The sequence below is a fragment of the Astyanax mexicanus genome, chromosome 8 (assembly GCF_023375975.1).
Source record: "Astyanax mexicanus isolate ESR-SI-001 chromosome 8, AstMex3_surface, whole genome shotgun sequence".
Classification (NCBI taxonomy): Eukaryota; Metazoa; Chordata; class Actinopteri; order Characiformes; family Acestrorhamphidae; genus Astyanax; species Astyanax mexicanus.
Genome location: NC_064415.1, coordinates 59,017,501 through 59,030,000, shown reverse-complemented (window position 1 = coordinate 59,030,000; position 12,500 = coordinate 59,017,501). Strand labels below are relative to the sequence as shown.

At 39.7% G+C, this 12,500-nt stretch overlaps 1 protein-coding gene across 1 annotated transcript in view; it reads right to left on the bottom strand.

Moving 5' to 3' along the window:
* brinp2 (bone morphogenetic protein/retinoic acid inducible neural-specific 2) overlaps positions 1 to 12,500 on the bottom strand; it is a 129,626-nt gene that overhangs the window by 32,473 nt on the left and 84,653 nt on the right. The window contains exon 6 of the mRNA XM_022677735.2: positions 5,233 to 5,469. Coding sequence (XP_022533456.2) covers positions 5,233 to 5,469 — 237 coding nt within the window. The remainder of the gene's footprint in view (positions 1 to 5,232; positions 5,470 to 12,500) is intronic.

The window sequence follows — 12,500 nt, the reverse complement described above, 5'->3', positions numbered from 1 at the left end:
ACACACTCAAACACACACACACATTTAAACACACACCGCAACAGCGATGAGTAACACACACCTGGTGCTCAGGGTCAAATCCCACCCTGTGTTCACACTGGCAGGTAAAAAAATCACTTCCCAAAAAATATCATCCCAAATTTTCTCTACTAGTGGCCATGTTTCATTGTGGTGAGTTAGCATGCTGGCTAATTTAGCAAGCTACACATTAATATATATCCTTTACCACACAGTTGAGTAAAACAAAAATGTGTAAAAGTGTTAAATTGAGTTTTTATAAGTTTATTCTCCAACTTATACTATTTAAAGTTGAGTTGACTTAAACTCTTTGGTGGTGTAGAGTTTCACACACCATCAGTGTGTAGTCTTACCCACCAGCGCTTCCTTCCATGAGGTATTTTTTATTATATTTTATATATAATGGTTGTTTGCCTAGCTGATGTGTTGTTGGCTATACGAGCAAGTTACAATATTCTGCACTGTGAAGTGTGATAAAGTACTGTAATGCACTGAGAACTGCAATGCAGAAATAAGCTTCTCCATCCACAAACAACATTAAAAACACTGACGTGAGGTCAGATAACGACCAACACAAACTGAGCACAAACAGCAGTGTGTGTTTATTGATTACTAGAGGTAAGAAAATATCAATAATCATACAGCAGTGCTAATCTAATCATATAGAAGACCTCTAATCATCTTATAATCATAGAGCAGTTCTCTAATCATACAGCAGTCTGATAATCATACAGCAGCCTAATAAATATACAGCGGTCTGGTAACCATACAGCAGTCTGATAATCATAAAGCAATCATAGTGAATCATACATCAACCCTAGCTACTTATACAGCAGTCTGATAATTATACAGCATTTCCCTAATCATACAGCATTTCTCTGATCGTAGAGCAGTCTGATAATCACACAGCAGCTTGATAATAATACAGCAGTTCTCTAATCATACAGTAGTCCTAGATAATCATATAGCAATCATATCTAATCATAGAGTAGTCCTAGAAAATCATACAGCAGTTAGCTAATCATACCTGTAATCCTGCTCATATTTTTACAATAACTGAAACAGATTATAGTGTTCTGTTTTTTGGTTGGCTGATTATGAAATGTTGTTAATTGTAATCTTGAACTATTCAACCCCGTTACTGTAGCCTGTACTGTAATGCTAACAAACCAAACTCTTAAAGTAACAGATAGGCAGCTTACTGTATCTTTAGTACAAACTCAGCCATGTGTGAAAAATATAATGTTATTATTATTCATTTTATTGTATGAATATTTCCGACACCACGGGCTGCAGCACTGCTGTAAATCCTGCATGGAAATTCCTCTTTTCCCCCGTTTAGAATCAGCAGCTCTGAGAATCCTCGCTCCGGCGTCTGAGCTTCTGATAATGAGAGCTGATTTTCCTAACAGTGGGCAAATAAAACCTGCATGCAGCAGAAGCGCCGCGGTCAAAAGACTCTCCTCCAGAGCCGGCGGTTCACCTGCCGCACGGAGATACGGCGGCGCAGGAGTGCCGCGCCACAGTTAAAGGGATTTGGGCTGCTTTCATTAACGGCCCATCATAGAGCCGGATGGGCTTTTAGATCTGACCGAGTTTATCTCCGGCGCAGCAAAACTCTCCGCTCAAGGAAACACTCCGCCGGGGGAGCCGGCTCGCTGTGTTTCCTCCTATCTGTCCTCACGCCTGTCTGTCTGTCCATCCGCCCGTCACCCGTCTATTCTCCAGCATCAGCAGCTGCTTCTAAAGAGTTCTGACTCAAACCAGCAAAATCAACAACTATCACAGAGAAATACAGAACATTCCTACAGTAAACTTACATTCAGAGCCACTCTGAGCCTTTAGAACAGTGTTCAAACTGATACATCTGATTTATAGCATATCTACATTTTTTTACAGACTGGTTTTTATTTAATAGAACAACATGACAAATTGTTAAAAAATAAAATAAGATTATAATCAGTTGAGATAGACTGAGTAGAAATGAATCAGGGATGTGTGGGGGTCCAAGAATAGCACCAAACAGTTGTTACTTCAACCTATATACAGAGATACAACAGCAACCCTTTATATTCAGAGATACCACAGCAACCTATATACACAGATACCACAGCAACCTGTATGTACAGAGATACCACAGCAACCCATACTACAGATACCACAGCAAACCTATATACACAGATACCACAGCAACCTATATATACACAGATACCACAGGAACCCATACTACAGATACCACAGCAAACCTATATATACACAGATACCACAGCAACCTATATATACACAGATACCACAGGAACCCATACTACAGATACCACAGCAACCTGTATATACAGAGATACCACAGGAACCCATACTACAGATACCACAGCAACCTGTATATACAGAGATACCACAGGAACCCATACTACAGATAACACAGCAAACCTATATACACAGATACCACAGTAACCCACACTACAGATACCACATTAACATACATAAATACCACAGCAACCCATACTACAGATTCCACAGCAATCTATATGCAGATATCACAGCATCTCATTCTACAGATACCACAGCAACCCACACAGATGGGTAGTTAGTTGAGTGCATCTCCATCAGCTTCATCAGGAGCGAACGCACCGCCTCCTTCCGTCCCAAACTGCTAAATATGTAATCAGCAGCTTTTGTGAGTGTGAGTATTGTCAGCGTTGGGCTGAGAGTAATTAAACTGTGCTGCTGCTGCGTGAGTTCAGAGCGTGATGTGCTCTCCGGAGTCTCTCTGAATGCTGGCAGATGTTCCCGTTACAATGTGGAAGAGACCCGAGGAGGGAAGACTGCAGAAGAGCGACGGCTGCGCCGCACGCATTTCAATCAGCCGCTGCCATCAAACACGGACCCGGCACTCTGAGCTATACTGAAAGAACAATTCCCCCGCAGCAGCCGCCGGGCTCTGAGTGTTCACCTGCGGTGCTGCCGCTCTGAACCAGCCTTTAAAGTCCTCTCTCCCACGGCCCGAGTTTAGACGGGTCGGCCCGGTTCTGAAGTATTATAGTATTTAGCGTGAGGTTAACAGTTACACTCTGAGTTCTGTGTTCCGGTTCGACTCCACGTCCCTGCGGTTCACCGGCGACCGAGAACTAAAGATTTCAGATTCTTCAGTCATTCTCAAACTTTCAGATTATGTGCCACCATGATCAAACCAACACCCAACATGTAAAGAACCACCACCTTCACCTGAGACGCTCAGCGAGAAACATCACTCATCATTCTACATCACTACTCTCACACAAACTCAACAGGTACCACTGTAAAATAAGACTACCTTTATAAAGGGTTTATAAATGGTTTACAATTAGTTTATTAATGTTACTAATTAGGTTGTAAATGCCTTAAAAATCATGAATAATCAGTTATAACACATACGTAGAAAGGGCAACAATATAGATGGCTATGGGTTCATTATTTGGCAAACAACATTGTCATTGTCATTGTCATTTACATATGTGTTTTAATGATATTTAATTATTTATTTTGATTATTAATGATAGGGGACGCGTAGGCTATGGCATATGTATAAATTGTACTTGAGGTACAGTCAGTGTCATCTGTGTATCATTACACACAATCATATTATTACAGTACAGTAGGTGGCGCTCTCTGACCTAATCACTCATTACATTACATTACATTACATTTCATTTGGCAGACGCTTTTGTCCAAAGCGACTTACAATAATGAAGTACAAAAGTAATAGGAATTAAGATAACCCATTTTTAGATAGGGCTTAAAGGAGGTCAAAGGGAAATAAAGGGATAGAGAAGTGAAGGAGGGGAAGAAGGAAATGAGGTTAGAAGTAGTTAGTGTGTTAGAGGTGTTAGGAGAGTAAGTGCTCTTTGAAGAGCTCAGTCTTCAGGAGTTTATTAAAGATAGTGAGATATTCTCCTGATCTGGTAGTAGAAGGTAGTTAGTTAGAGGTGTTAGGAGAGTAAGTGCTCTTTGAAGAGCTCTGTCTTCAGGAGTTTATTAAAGATAGTGAGAGATTCTCCTGATCTGGTAGTAGAAGGTAGTTAGTTAGAGGTGTTAGGAGAGTAAGTGCTCTTTGAAGAGCTCTGTCTTCAGGAGTTTATTAAAGATAGTGAGAGATTCTCCTGATCTGGTAGTGGAAGGTAGTTTGTTCCACCATTGGGGAACTCTGTATGAGAACAGTCTGGATTGCTTTGTGTGAGTGTTTGTTTGGTAAAGCGAGGCGACGTTCATTGGAGGAGCGCAGCGGCCGGGAGGTAGCGTAAGTCTTCAGGAGCGAGTGCAGGTAGGAAGGAGCCTGTTCTGACATCACCTTGTAGGCGATTATAAGAGTTTTGAATTTGATGCGAGCAGCAACTGGTAGCCAGTGGAGCTCAATGAGCAGCGGGGTGACATGTGACATCACTCCCATTGTGATGCTGGTTGGTATAGGTATCTGTCAGCTTCTTTGCTCCGAAGGTGCACCATAGGTTTATTAACCCTATTTATTTGATTATAGCGCCACCATGTGGAGAAATGAAGTCTAAGACTTTAGAGTTTAGAGAACCTATGAATAAAATACCATATCATTAATTGAACCTCAGTCTTTGATAAACACTGCTTTGTGCATTAAGACAAAGGTCAGTATTTCAAAAAGTTTGTAATTTTCTGACCCATCTACTTCACTGCATCTCCTTCACTGCATCTCCTTCACTGCATCTCCTTCACTGCATCTCCTTCACTGTATCTCCTTCACTGTATCTCCTTCACTGCATCTCCTTCACTGTATCTCCTTCACTGCATCTCCTTCACAGCATCTCCTTCACTGTATCTCCTTCACTGCATCTCCTTCACAGCATCTCCTTCACTGTATCTCCTTCACTGCATCTCCTTCACAGCATCTCCTTCACTGTATCTCCTTCACTGCATCTCCTTCACTGTATCTCCTTCACTGCATCTCCTTCACAGCATCTCCTTCACTGTATCTCCTTCACTGCATCTCCTTCACAGCATCTCCTTCACTGCATCTCCTTCACTGTATCTCCTTCACTGCATCTCCTTCACTGCATCTCCTTCACTGCATCTCCTTCACTGCATCTCCTTCACTGCATCTCCTTCACTGTATCTCCTTCACTGCATCTCCTTCACTGTATCTCCTTCACTGTATCTCCTTCACTGTATCACTGCATTTCCCAGCGTTTATAAGCAACGAGGTTTTCCTACCTGACTCGATGAACTCGTTGTTGGAGGCTACCCAGGACTCTTTACTCTTCCTCAGACTGTCTTCCATGGCTTTAATGTCGGTGAAGGGGCAGTTACAGTCGGGGAACTTTGCAGAGCACTGGCACCAGCAGTCATTACTCCGGCACAGCAGTTCACCCTCCGAATTACAGGCCACATAGCTGAGCGCCGCCTCCACGAAGCGATTCCGCAGGAAATCCGGCAGCACATCCTGTAAACCTGAGTCCGGAAAAGAATCAGAAAGAATCAGATTATTAGGTTTCACTGGTTTGATGGGAATGTGGACAAACAGATAGATGAACGGATATAGCACGAGGAACACAAAGGATGTCAGTGTGTCTTTGCTATCATAACATCGGGAAAAGTATACCTTGCTCGGCTCAAAACGCAAAGCAAAATGCGTGTACTTATTTTAATTCTCTTAATTAATCAAGGCTGTGCTGAACTTAAATGGATGCTGGGGAGAAACGCTTTCCCTGGATGGAGGCGGGAGCTTTTCTGAAGATTGATAACACTGAGCACCAGCTTATCTGTTCTCAACCTGGGAGAACATTCCCACCAAACTGCCCCACCATCATCTCCATCACCTTACTGCTCAGCCCTGAGCGCAGGGGATGAACACTTCTGCACACAGTGATGTGAGTTACAGCTTACATAGAGTAATCAGCTAGTCCATCAGGACTTCCACTAATCGTTGTACTAGACTGAGGAAGAACAACAGCAGAAAAACAGTCTAACTTTCTTTAATACACATGTTTAATTATATAACCTGATATACATATATATACATATATATGTATATATATATATAAATATATATAATTGTATTAAGTTTGTAACAATGCACATTTTTACCAGTAGTTACACTGTTATTACATGGTTGTTACTGTGTAACTACACAGTTATTACAGGTACATTTTTATAATTTATTAAATTATAATGCTTATTAATGTCATAACTAGTGTAGACTAATAATTAGATGAGACTGCTTTTATTCTGTCACTAGTATTGTTCACTATAACTATAAGTTCCTTTATTGTAAAGCGTTAGCAGAGCTTGTATTTAGCTGTTTGTTTGTTTTTTGGAGTATAATTTGACGCATTTGCTGCTGTTGTGAAGCATCATTTGAACAAGCTAATAAAAAAATAAGTAAAAACCTGGTTAAGAAACTCGTGGAGCTTCAGAAACCAGGTGATATGTAATCCACAGACCCTCCCTCACCCTCACCCTCTCCTCATGTTCCCCCACAGTCATACGTTTTCTATTTTAAGTGGCTGTTCAGAACAATACGGTAAGCCCGGCTCCTCTGTTATGCTGTATGGGTGGAGCAGTGGGTTTGGGAGCTGATGGGATGTAAAGTGGGTCAGGCGCTGGGCCGGCGGGCCGGTCCGCTCGCTCCGCTCGGTACACAGCGCTGCTACGCTCGCTCTGTAATTGGGTAATGGGATGAATAAAGACCAACGATCTCTATGGCAAGGTCATCCGGCCATAAACTGCTGTCATGAGCGGCGGCGGAGCTGCAGACAGGGAATCGATGAGCCGCGGAGGAATTCTCCCACCTGCTCAGATATTTTGATAGCAGTGAGTAATGTGAGTATTGACATTTATGTAGGAACTTAATTATTGATGATTGGAGAGATTGGGCTGCTCTGTAAAAAGGCATTATAGCATTATATCAGTGCATGACATGGGGGGACGATCTGTACTCCCAGACAAAAAAAATCTTTATATATTACAGCTCTGCAAAAAATAAAGAGAGCACTTCAGTTTCTGAATCAGATTCTCTGATTTTGCTTTTTATAGGTTTATGTTTGAGTAAAAGGAACACTGTTGCATTTATTTACAGAAAATGAGAAATGGCTGAAATAACAAAAAAGATGCAGAACTTTCGGACCTCAAATAATGCAAAAAAGTTCATATTCAAGTTTTAAGAGTTCAAAAATCAATATTTGGTGGAATAACTCTGATGGTTTTTAATCACAGTTTTTTTATGCATCTTGGCATCATGTTCTCCTCCTCCACCAGTCTTACACACTGCTTTTGGATAACTTTATGCTGCTTTACTCCTGGTGCAAAAATTCAAGCAGTTCAGTTTGGTGGTTTGATGGTTTGTGATCATCCATCTTCCTCTTGATTATATTCCAGAGGTTTTTAATTTGGTAAAAATGGAATGGAAAGTGTATAAGAATAACTTATATATGTTAATCATTATTTATACAGTTACTTGTACTTGTACATTTCAAGTAACCCTAATTCCCTTTACTTCTTCACCCTATTGAGTCACCACATGCTGGGCATGGTGATGGAAGCAGATTTAGCGTTTAGATGTTGGAGCTGCTGATAATCTTAAACCAGGTCTGTTGTGCCAATTTCTCAGCCAGTTTCTTCAGGTTTGGCGCTCAAAATATAAAAAATATCGGCTTTCTTAATGCTGCCACCTCCTGAAGCCGGCGTCCCGCTGCCCGGAATCCTGTTATTACTTTAATAAGCTGGGGATGGGGCGGCGAGAGCTCGTATCTCCAGCAGAAACAGTGGGACGTACCTGCCGTAAGGAAGCTCGGGTCATCTTTCAACTCATCCCGTTTCATCTGTTCCGCTGAATTTCTGATAACCTCACTCTATTAGCGCTTTCCCGGCAGGAGACGGCTGGATGCTAGCCATTAGCGGAGGAACGATCAGAAATAAGGGGAAACCGGTGTCTTCAGATATCAGTGGAGACAGAGCTAATCCCTCTGAAGGGGAGAATCGGCAGGGCTCTGTTCCTCGCTCTGTGAAGAGGCCGAGATTGAGGAGGAGGGGGCACAAGAGCTGTTATTTAGCTGTCTCCGGAATGAAAGCCATCCAAGTCGGCCTCTTTGTGCGCCTCCCCGCGCCGTTGGCTCCGTACCCAGCAGAAGCCAGGGCTCGAGAGGAAGACTGCATCTAATTACGGCTCTTGTTTTCCACGATTCAGAGAATAAATACTGAGGAACACATCCCATAAATATTCATAGCGGGAAAAAGAGAATCTGAAAAGCCCGAAAACGGAGGCAAAAGGAATCAATTCTCTGTTGAAGGGTGTCAGATCTGCTGGAAGTGAGAAGAGCTTTTTCTCAGATAATATAATTAGCAGGTGCTCAACACCCACAGCTGGGCTGTGAAATCTGGATCACGCTCGCTGGCGGAGGGATTGCGGGAAGATTAATGTATTCGTTATTGAATGATTTCATAAGCAATTCATAGAGTCGCATTGATTAAGAGCGTTCGGGCGACGTTGCTTGGTCGCCAGCGCAAACAAAATCAAAATCAGATTTTTTTTTTTAACAGAGTATGTAGAGATACATCATACATTAAATATAAAGTAAGATTTCAGTGTACGTTCATGGCATAGATCCTAAAGTTTTGTAGTTTTGTATTCTGGATTAGAATAGAAATGGATATGACTATCAGAAACAGCTAAGCAAGATTTCCTTATTTTTATTGAAGCATAAAATTAATCATAATGTCAATAATAGTTTCTTTAGTCTACTCATCGTCCCAAAAAGTGATTACACCAAAAAGTAGTTGTGGGACATTTGGCACATGGCACATGGACGCAGTGTTAAGGGCGGTCGTTATAATAATCATCAGTGTGCAGTGTGTTATGTGTTTATGTGTCATGCAGCCATCTGCCAATGGTGCTGGCACTGTGTCTGAATGACTACAAATGTGGCTTTTGGACAATCTCTCAGTTCTTCATCTCATATCTCATCCACTGCCACAAACAGCAACATCTTGGGTACATTTGGCAAAAATGATACTTTTAAGTTTTAAGTTTAAGTTTTAGTTTTAAAGCAAATAATTCGCTAAATTCTTGGTTGGAAGATTTTCTTCCATCTTTCATTTGAAAAGTTCTTGTTGCTCATCTGTTCTGAGATACGTCCTTAAGTTTCACTGATCATTACCTCAAGGACTTTCAGGGCCATGGCAAAATCTGCAGCCTTCAAATCTCGAGGTAGTCTGCTGTGGTTTTGAGGAGCGTTTATTACGGCTCTATGATTTCCACAATGCAGAGAATGATCAATAAAATATCATAAACGCTGTTTTATCTAACATTGAATTTATTCTTTTAGCACCTGAGCACACTGCACTGAGATATACCACTCCAACACATAAAGATCTGTCCTTCCCAAACTTCCCAAACTAAAACTTAACTCTGTAAAAACTAAGAAAAGGAGATCAGTCCTCGCCAGACTCTCTTCTCCTTTGTTTTTAAACAGATCCATGACTTGCGGTAACCACAGATTAGTTCCTTGTGCTTTTATTGATTAACCAACTAATACTCCAAATGTCAAAAATCAGTTTTGTAAACTTTATCTTAAAACTTTCTCTAAAATCCCTCGGGGAAACTTTCTCCATCCAGCTCAGAGTCTTACAGCTGTAGTTGGAGGTTATTTTGCGAGAAGCTTCTTTTCCTTTTTCACACAAACATTGTACAAAATAAAAATAATACATTAATCTTGCTTGAAATGTTTGGCTTTTGAAGAGCATTGCAGAAAAGCTCATTTAAGTGTATGACTCTCCTCTGTAGACGAGTGTTTGTGATTTTTACACCACTGAGCTGAACTGAAATATGCATTTAGCTTTATAATGAGAATATTTATGAAGTAGAGAACGGACTGTTCCGGCTGACAGTCTGACCACCTCCTGTATCAGTGCACTTATTTACCTGTGAAACTGGTGCTCTACTGTTTTATTATTATTATATATAAATCAGTTTCTAAACCTGTTTACTGATGCCTTTCATCTAAATGCAGATGTTACATTACTCACTGTTCCTACTGAAGCTCAGTTTAACAGTCACTGTTCTTCCAAGTGATTTTGGAAGTTCTGCTGAGAGGATGGGTTTACTGGGACTGCTCAGCATTTTTAGATGAGCAACAGTGACATCGACAAAACTACAGAATTTGAACAAAAAAAAACTGTCCCGCACACTGCGCCAAAATTTCTTGATGAACGGACCAATAGAAACTCTTTAAAATGACCTAAAATAAACTTTTTTTTTACATTGACTTCTATTGAAAGTTTAGAAGGTTTTATCTCTCTCCTGTAAAGTTGCTGTTTTGGAGATACTTGTTTTTCATTGGACAGCGACAACATAAGAATCATAAAGTTGAACCAGATATCTGTTGATCCATAACATGGGTAATGGATTGTTTGGATGGTTCTGATTGGCTGTTGGTTTAAACACGCTAATAGTATAAAAAAACACACTATCATATTTATTAAATCTGAATTCAAGAAAAGTAATTTTTTTTCCCAGTCCATGTTATGATCATAAGTTATCACAAACAGTTCAGCTCGGCTCGGCAGAGCACCTGTGTTACCGAGATAGTGATGAACGTCTGACTGTTGGCGTCTGTCTAGGTTGTATTCAGTCAGTGGAGCTCCTGTGTTTTCTGTTACCAAGATAAACAAGAAAAACTCCAGAAATGTACCTGAACACACCTCATTTCCAGAACACCACGCCCATCAGTGTAGATATATTCAGAAGCTCTGCTGCTGTTTAAACCAGACAGGAGGAAAATAGGAGTGAGGTAAGATAGTGATGAGCATCGTGACTGTGTGTTTATCTGTTGTGTAAAATCAGGTTGTGTAATACAGTAAGGCAGTTCTCACATTAAAGAACCGGAGACAGCAATCTGATACTTTAGAGAAAGAGAGAAAGCGTGTGATCTAAAGCTGAATGTGTATCTGGACAGGTTGAAAATGTATTTTGGCGTCTGTATACAGTAATAAAAACACTCTGTTATTTCTGCTAATTTGTTTGTTTTTTTTATCAGATGAAAAATAATATTTTTATCATGCTCGAACTTTGTTGCAAGACGATCCGAGTTCTACAGAACTGCGTTCACAGGGAAAATAAGCGAAAGACAGGGAAGAAGTAAGAAATGAAATAAGAATGTTCTGTGCAGTGGAGGAGAGATTGAGTGGGATTGTGGGATTGCAGGGAGTCAATATAACTACAGTACAGAGAGAGAGCGGCTGTATCAGAGCTCAGGTCAGATGTAGTGGTGATGTGCAGGGTGGGAACAGGCTGTAGGGCTTCTACTCATCAATTCTTTGCTCTACAGGCTCCTAAAATTCAGTGTAGTAATGTAGAGTATGAGTAGAGTATGAGTAGAGTATGTATTTGATGCTCTCAGCTTGTAAAAGGAATGAGTGGACAATTCTTTTTTACAGCTTTCAGTCACGGGCTGGGTGATTAACGTTAAATTAAGAAGAAATTAGTTATTTTTCATTATAAAATGATAATATTACCATTTATATAAAACAAATATTTACAAATTTACATGGTAAACTTAGGTAGTCCAATAATAATGGTTACAGGAGTTTTACTTTGCAACCAGCCAATAAACTCAGGCGTAATAAGACATCCCATAATACAATAACAGAATAATCCAGTAAAGAGTATACATGGATTAGTGTTGGGCAATATATTGACAGTATTAATTATATTTATATTTAGTGACACGTTCTGTGAATGCCATCTCTATCAGATACTAGGAACATAGTCACAAAAACATTATAATGCATTTATAACACATTATAAACATCTATATATATATATATATATACTTATAAACATGCATAACACGTTATAACAATGTTAATTATGCATTATGAACTGTTATCATAATGCATCGTAAGCTGAGTTTATAATATATTATTGGTCAATACTTTAGAAACTTGCTTCCAACTTGCATAATGCATTACTTCTAACATGTCTAATGACTAATATAAACATACTCATAACACATTATAATGCATTCATAAGGCATTATAAACATGATTATACATATTTTTTTAAATGTATAACCCATCATAGTCATGTTTATTAGGCGTCATGAATTGTGATCATGATGCATCATTAATAGCTGTGTTTATAACATGTTATAGACTTACATTAAAAGTTTATAAGCTTTTTCTCTCTCTTGTAAAGTAGCTGGTTTGGAGATGTTTGTTTTTTATTGGACAGTGATGATATAAGAATCATAATGTTATTTATTCTCAAACAAAAAAAAAGGATTGAACATCGGTAATGGTTTGTTTTCAATATTGAACATAAAAAATAATAGTTTAAACACTAATAGTATAAATCTGCACATTTACATATTTATTTAATCTGAATAAAAGACAAGTTATTTTTTTAATCCAATCAAAACATAGGGATCTAACCACAACGTTCACCGCACTGCTCGTCCTCTGAGCACTTTATAAACTAACTTTTC